This window comes from Syngnathus typhle, linkage group LG19 (genome assembly GCF_033458585.1).
Source record: "Syngnathus typhle isolate RoL2023-S1 ecotype Sweden linkage group LG19, RoL_Styp_1.0, whole genome shotgun sequence".
NCBI classification, from domain to species: domain Eukaryota; kingdom Metazoa; phylum Chordata; class Actinopteri; order Syngnathiformes; family Syngnathidae; genus Syngnathus; species Syngnathus typhle.
Window position 1 is genome coordinate 3520503 of NC_083756.1, and position 16809 is coordinate 3537311.

Consider the following 16809-nt stretch of genomic DNA (forward strand, 5'->3'; position numbering starts at 1 on the left):
CTTGAAGCGCCTATTCCGTCTTGACTCGCCATTGTGTCGAATGTACCAGACAAAACGAGGACATCCCGTTTTACATGTGCAGGCGAAACCCACCAGCGAGTCGGCGGTGAGCAGCACGGGCGACCCCATGCACCACAAGCGCTCCAAGATGAAGCCGGAGGAGGAGATGCCCAGCCCGGGCGTGCTCAGCATGCAGGTACTTAGGGAAAAAGCATGTCGTCCATGTTATTATACAAAAGTAGTTCCCTCACACACACATTCGCTCCCATGCTGGAAAAAAGCCGTAAAAATCGAAGTCTGCCTCTCAAGGCCAAATTCTCTGGGCCAGCGCCCAGTGGTGATTCGCGTCGCCGATGCCAAGGCGGACATGATATGGAGCTTTCGAAATTGAAACTGATCTGTTTCCAGCATCGGAGCAGATTGAAAATATCCCCCCGTTTAACGTCAGGCTGCCATTTTTTCGGCCAGTCAATTTGTCCAGCAGCTTGACTGAAGCGACGCGCTTGTGTGGCAGGATCACCCCGACGGCATGACGCTGGTCAAGGAGGAGGGCGACAAGGACGACGGCAAGCAAGAGCCCGAGGTGGTCTACGAGACCAACTGCCACTGGGAGAACTGCTGCCGTGAATTCGATACCCAGGAGCAGCTCGTGCAGGTAAAAGTCCAAAAAAATAGACACGCGTATCAAAAATAAAAGGTATGATGTGTTTTAATGGAAAATAAAGCATATTAATTGGGAGAGGGGGACCAATCAGTCAGTGATGCTTCTTAGGAGCGATCAAGTGTGTCTGTGAAGCTTCTTTGTGAGGTCATAGTACTCAGCCAACAAAATCATCTCCTGTCAGACACCAAGTTGGAGGAGGGAGTGCGGGAAGAAAACGAGGATAGAAAGATCCGGCGCTCTGCTTGTCTCGTCTGCGTCTTGACACGGCAATCGTGGTGGTAACCTCTATCTATAATTGATATCCTCACCTGCCGGGCGCCCGCCTTTGAAGGGCGAGGCTCAAACGCTTGAGGAGCTTGACAACTTCTTGCGCCGCTCGCAGCCGGCGGGGGGGAGAGGGAGAGGAAAGGAAGGAGATCCCCTCGCAGCAGGTGGCCGCAACGCATGAGCTATTCTCGCTTTCTCATTCTGAACAAAATCCATTTTTCTCTTAATTCCTTTTGCTAGTTGAATTCTACTTTGCCACACAAATGTCATTAAAAGCCAACCCACGACAAGAACGCGCTCTTTTCCGCGTTGTGCCCCCCCCCCTCCTCGGTAATAGGATAAGTACAGTATTTGGACCACAGTGGGTCCCCCTCACAAGGCTGCTGGAGGGTTTGAGTGGGGAGGGGGGGAGTCGGCTTGATGGGGCGGACTGGGGGGGGTCCATATAAGCAAACAATAGAGGCCCCCTTCTCCACCTCCACATTTGTCTTCTGAGATAGCTTTAGGGGGGGGAACTAAGAGAAAAAAAAGATGGCCGGGTGTAGACCTCCATCCAACAATATCCAGTTGGATCGGGACCAAGTTGTTCCTATTTGTTCTGAGGACGGCGTTGAAACGTGGCCGCGCCTTTGCGCTTGGCCTCATTTTGCCAATTAAGCCTTCACACCACCCTCGTCGCGCTCCACCTTGTTCAAAAGCTCTCGGCGCATATTCTGCAAGCCTCAAACATGCCAAACGCAGGCGGCGCCGTGCAGCGCGGCGCTACTTTATCGGCGGTGCCGATAAGATAAACGTGGGATCTGTGCAATTTAGCTCACTTATCGGGCCGCGCCAGTCAGCACAAGCGAGGCGGGTGTCACTTTTACTTTGCGCTCTTTATTTCATTGATTCCATTTGTGGCACTCGCCTGCTCAATTGGACTCCCCTCTTGATTTCAGGGGGTGGGGGGGACCCCCAACATCCCCCCACTCTCATTTTCACTTTCATTTTCCCTCCCTGTCGTTTTTCCCCCCCAGAGGGACGACTTTTTCAAGATAAGGCCTGGTGGCTTCTTTAATGTCGAGCTTGAAGTGCTCCCCCCCTCCTTCCCCGCTCTCGCATAATGCCCTCGTATGGCCTTTCTACGCCATCTTGTATTGTTACTCAGTCCATGACAAGATTTGTGCCGTCAACGATCACGAACGCACTCTTAAGATTGTTGATCGCATGCACTTGGTCCAATTTTGCCTTGGTGTGTCACCTCCATAGGGGGCGCTGGCGAGGGCTTGTTTGCTTCACCAATGTTGAAGGCACATCAACATCAAGTATCCGAGCAAAAATGCCATTACGCCCCCCCCCCCCTCGTCTTCTAACTGCAGGCGCAGGCCTTTAATTGGTAAAATGCAGATTTTTTTTTTCGATGGAGAGAAGGATTAGGCCGCTTATCGGCGTGGAGTATCTTGCCGCGAGATGAAAAGAGTGCGCTGAATTACACATGCCAACTGCGACCCCCCCTTGCAACTGCCCCCCCCCCCCCACGTCCCCACACCCTCTTTCGTCTTTTGCCTCGCCTCCCCGCGCTTTTACAACAAAGCGCTTTGCCGAGTGACATCACAAAAGAGCGTCTGATTTATTAGGCGGCCGTTTGATAAAAGCTAAACGACGTTGCGGGTCCCGAGGCTCGTGGGGGAATTGCCGTGTAAACATTCTCATGCATGAGGGGCTGCGTACCACCGAGACTCGGGTGAGGACGCGAGGCCCGGCTGCAATTTGTACCTAGCACTATTTCTTCCATTAAGCTATTTTATTTCCCTGGCTGGTTTACGGCCAGCCTGTCCCAAGTGGGAGCTGATCACGTCAGTCACGTGACGGACAGGAAACTTGTTTATGTGCACAAATGTGTGTAGAATAAAAGTAGTACTCTGGCACCCTAGTGTCCGAACTATGTTGAAGTAAAAGGAGGAATTTCATGGACACAGGTCATTGTCCTGTCTAATCTCAAAGTATTGCTGAGGTGCCATCGTTAACGCTTACTAACACACAACTCATATTAATCGCGGAGGATAAAGAATATATGCCGGAGAGTTTTGTTATTTTGTGTTGCTGCATTGTTGAGTTCAAATATGAGTTGTATCAGTTAGCGTCAACAATGCTAATTTTGTTTGCTCATTCTGCACTGCCTGTTAGCGTTCGGTTAGCAGTCATTGTGCCATCGTATCGGTAATTGTCCAGAACCTTAAGAGGAGAGTCAATTACTCCTCCCGCTCCCTTTGTGACTGCCGGGAAAGACGAGACTGAGAAAAAAGCGACTGCGTGTGCACGCGCAAGCGCAGCGCCCTCCCCGTCAACCACTACCCCCCCTTAAATCCATCTTGGTGGCGTTTTTACAGTTGTGGTCCGATAAGCTGGCAGCAGGAAGATGAATAAGCGCCGCGCCGCCGCTATCAGCACCTGTTTGTCGATGCTCAGCATGGAGATTATTGATCCAATAAGAATTGCCATTAGCTTTCCCCTCTCGCTGTCAGCCGACCGGCTCATGCATCACATCCGTCAAGCGCCTCCTTCATTTGTACAAACACGGGCGCCGGCGTGGATCCGTCCGCCACGTCGCCGCGCCGTCCGTCCATCGCTCTCGGGAGGATATCGAGCGGCCGCCCGACACAACGATCGCTCGCCGCGGGGATTCCCTCGCAAAGTGGTGGCTCCAGGGCCTCCGACCGAGGAGATCAATCTCAGGAGGCGAGGGTAGGGGAGGGGGGAACTTCACTTACGCTCATCGACCACACAATCATTTTCTTGTTTTGTCACTTTAAAATTAAACAAGTGCCACGTGAGAGTAATGGAGGGCCACTTTCCAATGAGCGCAGTTGTTCGAGCAGACGTTGCCAAAGTCGGATGCTTGCTGGGTCAGATTCAGGCCGAGGGGGCGGGACAAAGATGCCATTGTCACGGAGGGGGTCGAGGCCTGCCCGGTCAGGATGTGACCCTGACAACACCAAGAAAGCACTTGATATATTTTTCTCTTCAGACTTTTAAGAGCTTCCATTGTCCGCAGTCCCTTCAAGACCATTTGGATTATCTGCTGAGGTCAATGCAGGGTGTAAATTGTGTCCAATCAGTGCACATTGCTGACTTCACCCTAAAGGGGCTCACTCATAAAACGCTCTTTCAAAAGCCGATTGACCCTTTAAAAAACCTGAAAACCCCATTCTGCCAGGGTCACTCAAGTCTTGGACTGAAACGTGTCCCCGTGTGTTTGCAGCACATCAACAACGACCACATCCACGGCGAGAAGAAGGAGTTTGTGTGTCGCTGGGAGGACTGCTCCAGGGAGCAGAAGCCCTTCAAGGCCCAGTACATGCTGGTGGTCCACATGCGGCGGCACACCGGCGAGAAGCCTCACAAGTGCACGGTAACGCTCGACCCAGCGTCCGCCCGATTCGATTCCTCGTGATTACATGAAACAAAAAATGTATGACGGCTGCTGTCTGGCTTCTAGTTCGAGGGGTGCGCCAAGGCTTATTCCCGTCTGGAGAATCTCAAGACCCACTTGCGCTCGCACACGGGGGAGAAGCCGTACGTGTGCGAGCACGAAGGCTGCAACAAGGCCTTCTCCAACGCCTCGGACCGAGCCAAGCATCAGAACCGTACGCATTCAAACGAGGTATGCGCTTGTGCGGTCACCTCATGCGACCGGTGCCAACCACGATAAAAGTGTATCTGAATAAGTTGTATTCTGGTTGTTGTCAGAAACCGTACGTGTGTAAGATCCCCGGCTGCACCAAGCGCTACACGGACCCCAGCTCCCTGCGCAAACACGTGAAGACGGTACACGGTCCCGAGGCGCACGTCACCAAGAAGCAGCGCGGGGACTACCCGCGGCCCCCCGCGCAGCCCCGCGAGCCAGGCGCCAACGGCCACGGACAGCTGGGCCTGGGCGGCTACACGGACCAAAGGGAGTTCAGCAACCACGTTACCTCCAAGCAAGACGACTGTCTACAGGTCAAGTCCATCAAGACAGAGAAGCCCATGGTGAGACTCTAGCTCAGAATGGGCTTCGGTTTACACTTGGTTTCCGTGGAACACCCCTTAGTGTCCCCCCCCTTGTGCGGTTGACTTGGACACTTTGTTGTTTGCTAGCTACACTGGACTTACCCGTCGTGCGTAATGTAGCCTCGCAAACCGTCACCGCCTTTACGGGTCGTTCTCCGCAACTGTACCTCGGGGGGACATTGTTTACGAAGCCATCAAAGTGAATGCACTGCAAACTTCTTCTAACAAGTGCATGTTCTCTTCTATCCAATGCTTGGGCATTGCGCTTGTTGTCTTCTAAGGACAGTGGGTAATCAGGTGAGATGGGCGTGAAGCCTGCATTTTCTCCTTATTCCTGCATGTGCTCCAGATTCCACCCGCATGTCCGATTCATTGAAGACACTTCAATTGTTCATTTGTGTGAATATAAGTGTGAATAGTTGTTTGCCTATGCGTGTCTTGCGATTGGCTGGCGACCAGTCCAGGGTGTAACTTACCGATCTTGTAAAATCCGCTTGGCTTAAGTGCACAAAACGTAACATGAAATGTTAAAGGGGCTGTGAAAGAGTCTTTTCAAGTGAAGTAATCCATGTCTTTGGCCATGAAAGCCACGGAACCCCCATTTGGAATGTTGTTGTGCAACTAAGTAAGACTGTGGTGTGTCCTTCTAGACGTCTCAGCCAAGCCCTGGCGGTCAGTCTACATGCAGCAGTGACCAGTCCCCCGTCAGCATCTATTCCAGCGGTGGAGTCCAGCTTACTGTGAGCGCCGGACGCTCGCCAGGGGAAGAGCTGGACGAAGAGGAAGAGGAAGAGGCAGAGGTGGGCCATCGGGGCGGGCCGGCACCCGTCATGGACTCTACCGTCTCTACGGCAACGGTGGCCGCGCTGACCCTGCGGGGGGCGAGGCGCGGTGTAGGACGCCCCCTGCGCTGGATGGAGCACCTGAAGATGGAGAGGCTGAAGCAGGTGAACGGAACAACGCCCGGCCCGGGGCCCCTGGCTCCTACGCCGCCCCCCAAGGGGTCCATGCTTGCGGGCATCCAGGGGAAGGGTGAGTCCTCATAGCTTTTTCTCAAATACTGATGATAAGCACATGTTGACGCTAAAAAAAACAGATTTGAGTTCAGTCCATTGCCGTGTGTGTGCCTCCTCAGGATGCTGTTTGGGCAAGCAGTGGACGTCAGCCGCTCCTCAACCCCCTGCTCTCCCCGAGCTGGGTGGCACGACCGAGCTAACGGTGCTCAGCTTGCTGCGGGACCGGCGCGACAGCAGCGGGAGTGCCGCGAGTTCGGCCTACCTGAGCAGCAGCCGGCGCTCCTCGGGCATCTCGCCGTGCTTCTCCAGCCGCCGCTCCAGCCAGGCGTCCCAAAGCGATGGTACGGCAGCCGCCTCCCGCCACCGCCGCCGCCACAATCTCAGCTCCACCGACTCGTACGACCCCATCTCCACCGACGCCTCCCGCCGTTCCAGCGAGGCTAGCCACTATGGTAGCGGGGCAATGGGAAGCGCCGGCGCACTTTCAGGTGGTCTTTGTGGCGGCGCGGGGGGTAGCGCGGACCTCGGGGGCTTCAGGGGGATGCTCACTTTAACCCCAGCGCAGCACTACCACCTGAAGGCCAAGTACGCTGCCGCAACCGGCGGCCCTCCCCCCACGCCACTACCTAACTTGGAGCGCATGAGCCTTAAAGCCCGCATGGCCATGATGGACGAAGGCGGGGCCAACCAGCCGTTGCCGCCCCTCGTCGGGCCGCACCGCTGCTCCGAGACCACCAACGGTTTGGCTGCGCATTCGGGCTACAGGAGGAGGGTCTTCTACCCCGGTGAGGGACCCGCGGCAGGCAACCGGAGGGCCAGCGACCCGGTGCGGACGCAACCTTCCGACCTTTGCGCTCTCCCTCCCGTGCAGCGCTTCAACAGCCTGAGCAACCTCCACCCTCTTCCACCTCTATCCCACCACCAGCAGCAGCCACATCCCCTCGACATGCGCAACTTGAACCTGCAGAATTACACCCGTTCCGAGGGGAACTTGCAGAGGGGTTCGCAGCACCCAACGTATTCCTCGAGCATCGCCGAGCACGTCGCTTTGGAAGCTCTGGCAATGGAGGACGACGGGGAAGTGTACTCTTTACTCGGAGATGAAGATATACTTCCAGATGACATGGTGCAGTATCTCCGCTCCCAAGTCCAGGCAGACGGTGGACCATACGTGCACATTGAGGACCAAATCGTCTCTGAGAGCTCGCTACACTCCATGGAGGGCACGGAGGTGATGAACTTCCAGGCCAACGATTGCCTCCAGCAGCAGCAGCAGCAGATGGTCCAGAGGAGGAGCCCAAGCTTGCTTCCCGTCCAGTGGAACGAAGTGAGCTCTGGTAGCGCCGAGCGCTCTCCACAGAGGGATCGCCACTGCTCGAGGTGGTCCGGCGGGCAGGCCTCGTCGGAGCCTTTCGGCAGGTTTGGAAACATGGTGGTGCAGCAGAACCCGCCGCCGGCTTTCCAAAACGGTTGCTCCCAGGCGAACCAGACCCAAGGCGCCGCGCTAGTGAAGCTGGAGACATCACCCAACATGTGTATGGAGACCAGAGGAGTCGCACCCAATGGCTTGGCCAGGCCTCACTTCCCCAAGGCCACTGATGAACCTCTAACGCACCAAGCTTCCAGAACGCAGAACCACTTCCAGCAGAACATCAACACCAGGGTCTCTTGCCACCCCTTGACTCGGGCCTCCATAAACAATCTCCAAAGCTTCTCCCACGATAAAGTACATCATCCCAATCAGCAAGGCCCACGCCCGCCTGTCAACACTTACTGGAACTCGATGAGGAACCATCTCAACCCCAGAAGCTGCACTGAAGTCCCGCAACTGCAGAATTGCGGGAATCTCTGTTCCTTGAAACTGGAGGCTCCAGAACATGGATACCTCCAGCAAGGCTTTGGTGATCCCACTTCCTACCAGCAAACTGATCTCAAGTCAGCCCCATTCCCCACCGTGGAAGACCACTACTTGCTGGACTCCAGTCCGGGCGACTCCGTCTCCCTGCTGTCTCCTGCGTCCGACCAAGTGACCAGCACGGTGGAAGGCGGGGCCATCGACGGCGGGACGTTGGCCGGGGGCGCCCTGGACGACGCCGTCGCTCTGGACTTTGGCGTTATGATGGAGGACGCCTTCGACCAAGGCAGCCTGGTGTCGGGCCCGTTGAGCCCCTCTGTTTTGCAAGGTCTGTCCAGGACGTCGTCGCGGCTGACCACCCCTCGGGCGTCGGCCACCTTCCCGGCCGCCGTGGCCCCCGGCGTCAACAACATGGCCATCGGCGACATGAGCTCCCTCCTCAGCAGCCTTGCAGAGGAGAGCAAGTTCCTCGCCATCATGCAGTAGTCCCCACTCTTCTCCTCTTTCTCCTCTCGGGAAAAAAAATGGTGTATGTGAAGGGAAAACATGATGTATAAAATAATAATATTCCTCTTTTCGGGAACGAAGGCTGTTTTTCAAGCCCTTTTTTTTTGACAATGTTCACTTCAAACAGTATTCTTGCGTGTTGTCACTGTTTTTGCTGGACACATTGTTGGGAAGAAAACAACAACAATACAGGAAACTGAATAACAACGTATGTACATACGAACATGTATGTAGTCAAGCAGAGTCACAAATATTTGGTCATTTCACATCACACTTTTGTCAAATTTAGAGAGTTCAAATTTAGTAGTATTCAGATAAAATATCTCAATAAAGTTTGTTTTTAATGATCCCGGGAAACAGCCAAATTGATTCTGAAATGGCCGCTTCCGAGAAAAATGTTCTTTTCAGGCTCAGCTTCTCGAGACATTTTTGGGGCGTCTACTCATGGGTTGTACCAAATTTTAAGATGCTAGGCAAAACTGGCTTTGCAGGATAAAATTATCAAGTGTTTGTTTGCTGGTTGCATCATGTTTTGACAAATTCAGGAAGAGTTCCTGGTGGGGAAAAGGTTTCCCAGACCAGTGTTTCTAGCCAGTGATGTTTTTAAGAGAAAGTACTGTGCCCAAAAAAAAAAGGAAGGAAGGAAAAAGAAAACTCGGCTAAAACAATCAAGTGTTATGGTTGAATTTGTCTGGTGCGGTACACCAGTGTATATAGTCAAACAGTGTTTTTATATTCTCCTTTTTCAGGTGCTTACTCACATATGTACTTTTGTCTTACTGGACGCTGACGCTGGTCCAACAGCACATGACTTTTTTTTTTTTTTTAAATCCTGTACAGTGATGTTTGATTATTTTTTTATGATTTTGTCTTCTCCAAAGCTCTTAAATTCCGAATGTGTACCGCCGTCAAGTATTGCCGAGACGTCGTCGCCAGTGTTAGTCTTATATTGTTGCTTTGCCTTTTTTTTTTTTCATTTTCAATTTGTACGTGTCCGTAATAACAAAAGTAGTTCAGCATAAAAGCATTGAGGTACAATTTTTTTTGTCTGGTACGTTTTTATCGCAGGGCATTGGTTTTTTTTCTTTTGTTTTATTGAATAATGGGGAAAAAAATGAACTATTTCCTTTCAAAGAAGGAAAATTGCATTGAGGTATGTGCCTTATACGTTTCAGTAAAGAGAAGAAACACTGCCAATCTTACATTGTGAATAAGGAAGAACAAAAAAAACTAAACGTGAAAAAAATGAGCATTTATATGGAAAAAAAAGTGGAGTTATGGAAAAAGTCCAGATTTGTCAAATGCATTCTCATTTCATTTTGTTTCCACAATTTACTGTGCTTTTTTTTTTTTTTTTAATCACTATATATGAGCATACATATCTATTAAAAAAATGTGTCCATACGTTACGCTTTGTGTAGGAAAAAAGGAAAAAGGGGAATGAACATCCTGGGGGCCAGCAGGGGCGTCTGGGCCCTGTGCTGGAGGGGGTTGGGCCTCCCTCATCGGCCCAGCTGGCCAGAGGGGCCGCTCGCTCAGTTCTTTTATAACTTGACTCCAAATGTTTGTATGGTTTTAATAAAAATGGAAATTATATTTGACTTGATGTTTTTCTTTCTTTCTAGATATGTAAGCGATCCTCACCCGCTGACCATCTTTATAAGCAGTAAACCTATTGCAGTTAAATTAAATACAAGTAATTATTTTCATTTAATTATAAGTGAATCCTTAACACTAAAATATTGCACTTATTTCATCGATGTATTTATTTATTGTGTGGGTGAATAATTAGAGATTCTACCACACTATTCAATAAATAGTGAATGTCAATATATGAATTTACTGTTATAAGCACATTTTTGAATAATTAAATTATACTGTTCGAATAAAAATACAATCTGGTAATATTGTCAGTCATTTTTTAAATGATGTTAATCCAGGATCTACGGTTTAATGTTGTCATTTTACTCTAATGAATTTAAGATACTATGTAAATATAGTCGTATATTTTTTAATATGTATAATACCGATATATACAATCACCTAACTTAAAAAATAAAAGCATAAAGTCTATTTACGAGAATTCGTTGTCAGGTCAAGGCGTGAAATTGCGCAGCACCGGATTTAATCGTATGAAGTGTCTTTAGCGCATCCTGGTGGAGAAAGCGCGGAACTTTCCGTGTGTGCAGTAGCAGTGCGCCGCCTCTACGCCAGGAGGCGTTTGTCGTCATCTTGCTGTCTAGTGGCGAGGAGGAAGAAGAGGTCCTTCGGTTGAGGAAAATGGCCGACGTCGAGATGGAAATCGCGTCGAGAAGAATGAATAATTTCAACGAGCACGTGTAAGTCTTTTTTTTAGCACTATGCTTTCATATTTAGAACTTTTTATGAGATGGGACTATTTTACTGATTAAAAACGGAGTGATCCGGCCGGTCAAACAACGGAACGCGAGTCGTGTTGTTTGGGGAACACTACTGCCAAGATTTGCTAATATTCTTAGCTTAGCTTGGCTAGCCTGAAGTTTGGCTAGACGTCAAGCAGACGTTTATAGAAATCCCCCCGATTTTGTATTTACACTTCCGCGGCGTTTGTGTGGATTGCGCAACATGAGTTCAAATGTGTTATTTGAATTGTCAAAATGTAATCGTGTCGCTAAAACCCGCGGTGTAACCTAACTTTGCTAAAGTGCCTTAGCATTTCAGAGCTAATGCTGGATTTGAAAACCGGCAAGTTGAGTACGTTCGCAAACAACAGCACCAGAACCTCTAGAACCTTTGCATATATTTTTAATTGCTGCATTAAGTCATTTTCATCATTAGTTTTTCTGCTAAATTAGTCGTCTCGTCGAGATAACCGCTGTTCCCCCTTGAGCTTCACACGGTGTCGGTGTGCAGGGCAGTAACCTTTCTTTTGAGTCAACAAAGGCTGATTTTGTGTGTGTGTTCGTTTTAGTAATGAAACATTATGAAAATAGTGCAGGATCAGTCGGCTGATATTAAAGCAGTATGGAGTATGTTGTGCTGAAGAAAGCGAGCCTTCTTTTGGTTGCCAGTGGTTACGTGTGTTTGTTTGCGTGAAGTATTTTTTTATCACTCATCAGATAATCCTTCTTGATTTAGTATAGATGTTGGTCTACTAGCTGTTTTGAATCAAAAGCCATATCAGGCTGTATTTCGTCAGTAATATTTAAAAAGTTCATTTTAATGAAGAATGTGATGAATTCATGTTGCAACCTTTTTTATTCTCATTTTGATGAACAGGAAACAAGAAATGGAAAGTCACGAGAAAAGTGGCAATGAGGACAGTGGAGACGTTTCAGAGGAAGAGGAGGAAGAAGAGGTAGCTACCCCTGGTGGTGTGACGTCGTGGTTGTCGTCAACGCCTTACAATGCCCCCCCTTTTTTTAAAGGAAGTACGGTGCACCCCGATAAACGGGGCCTATGTTTCAGACCCAGGTGAAAATCTGTCGTGCTGCTTTTTAAGGAGCGGCAGCACATACAAACAGCATCCAACAATACTCACACTTACCTCTGCTCTTAATGACACTACCTGGCATATTATGGCACAATTTGGTAGTTTGCTAAAGGCGCGCAAATCTGAATTCATAACTGCTCTTATACTGTAAAATCCAGTGAAAAACGATCTCATATAAGAGAGAGTGGCCAAGAGATTTTTGTTGTTGTTCTTCTCTCTCCCAGGGGGAGGCCGAGACCAACGGCGAGAAGCCTGAGGAAACCGTCAAGCAGCACGGTAGCGGCGGCGGAAAACACAAGCGAAAAAAACACAAGCATCGTGGAAAACACAAGAAACACAAGCACGCCTCGGAGGAGGACAAAGAGAAGAAGCGCAAGCATCGCCACAAACACAGGAAACACAAGCGCAACAAGGAGGGAGCCTCCCCCACCCCCGCCGCCGTCATTATGGCCTCGTCGGGACACAAGAAAGGTGAAAGCTCCCCCTCGTCGGTCAACCCCGGCCTGGACGACCGGGCGTTGCTGGAAGACCTCGAGAAGCAGAGGGCCATGATCAAAGCTGAGCTGGACAGTCAGCTGATGGAGGGTAAAGTCCAGTCGGGCATGGGCCTCATCCTGCAGGGTTACAACTCGGGCTCGGAAGAGGACGGCGGAGAGGCCCGCGTCCGAAACGGGGAGCAGCGCCAGAGGGCCACCGCCGGGAAAGTCAACTCCCCCCGCGCAGGGGGCGCCGCTAAATCCAGACGGGACTCCACTGATGGCAGCAGGACCACCTCCAAGCGCCACAGCCCCGGCAAGTCGACGGAGCGGCCCGCCAAGGATTCCAGGCAGGACAAGGTGAGCAAAAGCGGCAAGGACGCTAGCCTCAAGGAAAAAGGACGTGCCAGGAGTGCCTCCAAGGAGAGGAAACATTCAGACGCCACCGAGAGGGCCAAGGAGAGGAGCGGGAAGTCCCCCTCGGAGCAGAAAAGCGCCCGCGCCGACAAACAACGCCCTTCACCGCACCGGGATGAGCGGCACGCGCAGGAAAAGGGGCGGCCGCGATCCCGCTCGCCCGGACGCGAGCGGCCCGCTCGCCTCGACGCCGAACGGGACAAGAGACCCACCAAGTCGCCGTCCAAGGACGCGTCGTCCGGCAAGGAGAACCGCTCGCCGCACCGACGGCCGCAGCGCAGCCCTGTCAGGAAGCGCAGCGTCTCGCCTCGCGCCAGAGACGCACGCCATGCCTCGGCCGGCGCAGCTGACCGCACCAGACCCAGGTCGCCGCTACCGCCACCGCCCCCGAGGAGGGGGCGCTCGCCAGACCTCCGCAGGAGAGAAGCAGACAGGCAGGATTCGCCACTCAGGTGCGTGAGCAATTTGCATTCACGTTTGGACTGTCGCCCTTAAGTGTCTGCCTCCGATGATGTACGCAGGAAACGACTTCGAGCTGAACCCGGGTCGGGTCGAGACCGCTCGCGAGACAAGAGTCCCCCGGTGTCCTCGCGCCGCCGTATGAGCCGCTCGCCGCTCCGGCGGCGCTCCCCGTCGCCACGACGACGCTCTCGCTCATCACCTCGCAGACGTAGCCGTTCTCCGCTGGTACATAGGTGAGGTAGATGATGATAGAACAGTCACTGCCTTCAATGAGATGTTGTCTCTTCCTTAAAAAAAATCTGTCTCTGCCCTGATCCCCAGATCCGGTGAACGAGACCGATACGGGAGGCTCCGGCAGTACCGGCGCTCCATGTCGCGCGATCGCGACAGGAGACGACGACGCAGCAGAGACGAGGACAAGTTCAAAGGAAGCCTCTCGGAGGGTCAGAAGGTCGACCAGGAGTCCTCAGAAGAAGACATGTGAGTCTTGGCGGCAGTTGTCACGCACGCATTAAAAAAATCTCACCATGCAAAGCATGTTCTTTTTCCCTCTCAACGTTCCGTTGCTTGAATCTCCATACAAAATTTGCAGGCTGGATGACTTTGACAGCGAGGAGGTGGATGAGGAGGCCTTGATCGAACAGCGCCGGCAGCAGAGGATGGCCATCGTACAGGTCTGCAAAAATTACGTCTCGGTCGGCGCGATTCTAGTCGGCCGCTTTCAAATGTGTCGTCCTCGCCGCGCGTCAGAAATACAAGGCGGCCGGCGATGACTCCAACATGATGTCGGAGCCCAACAGCCCGCAGAGCAGCACACGCAGCCGCTCGCCGTCGCCCGACGACATCCTGGAGCGCGTGGCCGCAGATGTCAAGGAGTACGAGCGTGAGAACCTCAACACCTTCGAGGCTAGCATCAAGGCCAAGCACAACCTCATCGCCCAGGAGAAAGACGGTGAGCCTCCCTCTGCCGATATCTCGGCCGCACGTCCTCGCTCACCTCTCTCCCTCTCGTCTTCTCTCTGGTGGTCTCCAGGGGCCAACCCCAAGAAGCCGTCGGCACCGGATATGTTCACCGAGTCGGACGACATGTTTGCTGCAGACTTTGATGTAAGCCGAGCGCAGGCGTGCTTCCTGCTGCGTTAAGTTCACAAGATTTCCTGACTCGCAAACTTCGAAATGCAAGTCTGAGTAGAAGCGGGAGGCAAATTTCATGCAAACCAGAAAGATCTCCTTGCCATTGCTGTTCTAATAGCTTTCTTCCACACTTGCACTGTGGTCAAGTTGTCAATGTGTGCGTGCGCAGAGTGCCCGGATGAGAGCCTGTGGAGTCGGCAAGGACTTCAAGGAGAACCCCAACCTGAGGGACAACTGGACCGACGCCGAGGGCTACTACAGTAACTGCCTTCAGCGGCCGCCACCTTCCCATCCGCACTGCTCTCACTAACGCTCGGCTTCCCCGTAGGGGTCAACATCGGCGAGACGCTGGACAAGCGCTACGACGTCTACGGCTACACGGGCCAAGGCGTGTTCAGCAATGTGATCCGGGCCAGGGACACAGCCAGGGCCGGTCAGGAGGTGGCCGTCAAGATCATCCGCAACAACGAGCTCATGTATGGCTCGCCAGCGCTTAGCACATTCAAGTCGGCCTACCCGAAGGTCTCGTCGTTCATTTTGGGGTGTTGCCTTTGCTGGCGTCAGGCAGAAGACGGGCTTGAAGGAGCTGGAATTCCTCAAGAAGCTCAACGACGCCGACCCCGACGACAAGTTCCACTGCCTGCGCCTCTTCAGGCACTTCTACCACAAGCAGCATCTGTGTTTGGTCTTTGAGCCGCTCAGGTGAGCAGCCCCCCCGAGCATCTCACACTGTTGCATCTCACACTGTTGTCGTCTGCACTTGCCAGCATGAACCTGCGCGAGGTGCTGAAGAAGTACGGCAAGGACGTGGGGCTGCACATCAAGGCTGTGCGCTCGTACAGTCAGCAGCTCTTCTTGGCCTTGAAGCTGCTCAAGAGATGCAACATCCTGCACGCCGACATCAAGCCTGACAACATCCTGGTAGGCGTCGTAGCTATTTGGCACCAAATTGAGACTTTTTTCCAACATGATGATGATGATGATGCGTTTTGTGTGTGCGTCTTTTGCCCCCAGGTGAACGAGTCCAAGACCATCTTGAAACTCTGTGACTTCGGCTCGGCCTCTCACGTAGCCGACAACGACATCACGCCTTACCTGGTCAGCAGGTTCTACCGAGCGCCGGAGATCAGTGAGTCGCCTTCCGTTTTCCTTCCTTTTCTTTTCAAGAAAAAGCGCAACTAATCAAAGCGGTGGTTCATCTCCTTCAAGTCATCGGCAAGCCATATGACTACGGTATCGACATGTGGTCGGTGGGCTGCACGCTCTACGAGCTCTACACGGGCAAGATCCTCTTCCCGGGCTCCTCCAACAACCACATGATCAAACTGGCCATGGACGTCAAGGGCAAAATGCCCAACAAGGTAGGATGCGCGCACGTAGGCGCCCACCCGCATCACTTTCAGCATCCTCATCATCAACACCGCTCGTCCCTCAGATGATCCGCAAAGGGTTGTTCAAAGATCAGCACTTTGACCAGAACCTCAACTTCCTCTACATCGAAGTGGACAAAGTCACGGAAAGGGTGAGCTCAGTTTTGCCAGCAAGCAAGATCTGGTCCAGCGAAAGGAACACGGAGCTCGCTTGACGTTGCCGTGACGTTTGCGGTTACAGGAGAAGGTGACGGTGATGAGCACCATCAACCCCACCAAAGACCTGCTGGGCGACATGATCGGCGGCCAGCGCCTGCCCGAGGAGCAGCGCAAGAAGGTGATGCAGCTGAAGGACCTACTGGACGCCACTCTCATGCTGGACCCTGCCAAGCGCATCAGCATCAACCAGGCCCTGCAGCACCCTTTCATCCAGGAAAAGATTTGACCAAACATCGGCTGGGCCTCCTTCCTTCCTTCCTTCCATCAAATTTGTGTCGTTTACTGTAAATACCACACGTCACCTTTTTTTCTTTTTTTAACCGGCCCGGTCATTATAAACTTCCACAGTGACGCTTTAAATTAAATGACGTCAAATCAGTGTAAATAGTGGACGTCAATGTGCATGCCCGTGTACAAATGGCAAGTTTGGAAGAATCTGTTTTTGTTGTTGCTCTTTTCTTTCTTTTTTTAAAGCACTGTGGTGTGCTTGAGGCTCCTCAAGTGCCTCCTGCCGTGACAGCCGACCACTTTGCCTCTCCTCGTCCTCGTGTACATAGACATCGTCATCGTCGTTCTTTCCTTCCCCCATTCACAAATTGATGGTTTGGTGACGGTCCAATCTTGTGAGTACAGTGAAGACTTCAGTAGTTGCTGTTCAGAGAGCACCTTCAAGATACTTTTTAGTAATAAAAAATATTTCCTATTATCAAATATTGCTTCTCTTTATTAAGAAACATTGAGTGTTATGACCTGCTGGTAGTCGTCCGAGATTCAAGTGCAGAAAAGGCCAGCTGCTAACCCTGCAGTTAAAAATAAGTCAACTAAAAATGAGTCATTGTGTCTTCCTTGTCATTACAGGCAGAAGGGACAAATCCTGGTCCAAAAAGTGGAAAGCCTGACACCATTTGCAGCAAGCAT

The 16809-nt window shown here is 51.9% G+C and overlaps 2 protein-coding genes across 4 annotated transcripts in view; both read left to right on the plus strand.

The window, feature by feature from the left end:
• Positions 1-9942, plus strand: part of gli3 (GLI family zinc finger 3) — a 56820-nt gene extending 46878 nt beyond the window's left edge. For both annotated transcript variants that reach the window (XM_061265839.1, XM_061265840.1), the window contains exons 9-15: positions 83-196; positions 515-655; positions 4173-4322; positions 4410-4574; positions 4661-4942; positions 5614-5995; positions 6099-9942. In XM_061265839.1, coding sequence (XP_061121823.1) covers positions 83-196; positions 515-655; positions 4173-4322; positions 4410-4574; positions 4661-4942; positions 5614-5995; positions 6099-8320 — 3456 coding nt within the window. In that variant the 3' untranslated portion in view covers positions 8321-9942. The remainder of the gene's footprint in view (positions 1-82; positions 197-514; positions 656-4172; positions 4323-4409; positions 4575-4660; positions 4943-5613; positions 5996-6098) is intronic.
• Positions 9943-10556: 614 nt separating this feature from the next.
• Positions 10557-16602, plus strand: prpf4bb (pre-mRNA processing factor 4Bb). 2 transcript variants are annotated; one of them, XM_061265639.1, is made up of 17 exons: positions 10663-10680; positions 11600-11678; positions 11749-11794; positions 12038-13158; positions 13228-13401; positions 13490-13648; positions 13761-13842; positions 13919-14120; positions 14202-14275; positions 14472-14562; positions 14631-14778; positions 14867-15004; positions 15070-15223; positions 15317-15431; positions 15512-15663; positions 15738-15824; positions 15914-16602. In XM_061265639.1, the coding sequence occupies exons 3-17, from the start codon at positions 11780-11782 to the stop codon at positions 16115-16117; spliced, it is 2916 nt and encodes a 971-aa protein (XP_061121623.1). In that variant the 5' UTR covers positions 10663-10680; positions 11600-11678; positions 11749-11779; the 3' UTR covers positions 16118-16602. The 2 variants fall into 2 exon arrangements, with proteins under 2 accessions (XP_061121622.1, XP_061121623.1); XM_061265638.1 differs by lacking the exon at positions 11749-11794 and having other exon boundaries at positions 10557-10680.
• The last annotated feature ends 207 nt before the right edge of the window (positions 16603-16809 follow it).

Bases quoted from the DNA above. Each gene is read 5' to 3' on its own strand.
- prpf4bb (XM_061265638.1), top strand. From the start codon at position 10,622: ATGGCCGACGTCGAGATGGAAATCGCGTCGAGAAGAATGAATAATTTC. The intron at 13,402-13,489 runs GTGAGGTAGATG...CCTGATCCCCAG, and splicing joins CGTTCTCCGCTGGTACATAG to ATCCGGTGAACGAGACCGAT. The intron at 15,664-15,737 runs GTAGGATGCGCG...CTCGTCCCTCAG, and splicing joins AGGGCAAAATGCCCAACAAG to ATGATCCGCAAAGGGTTGTT.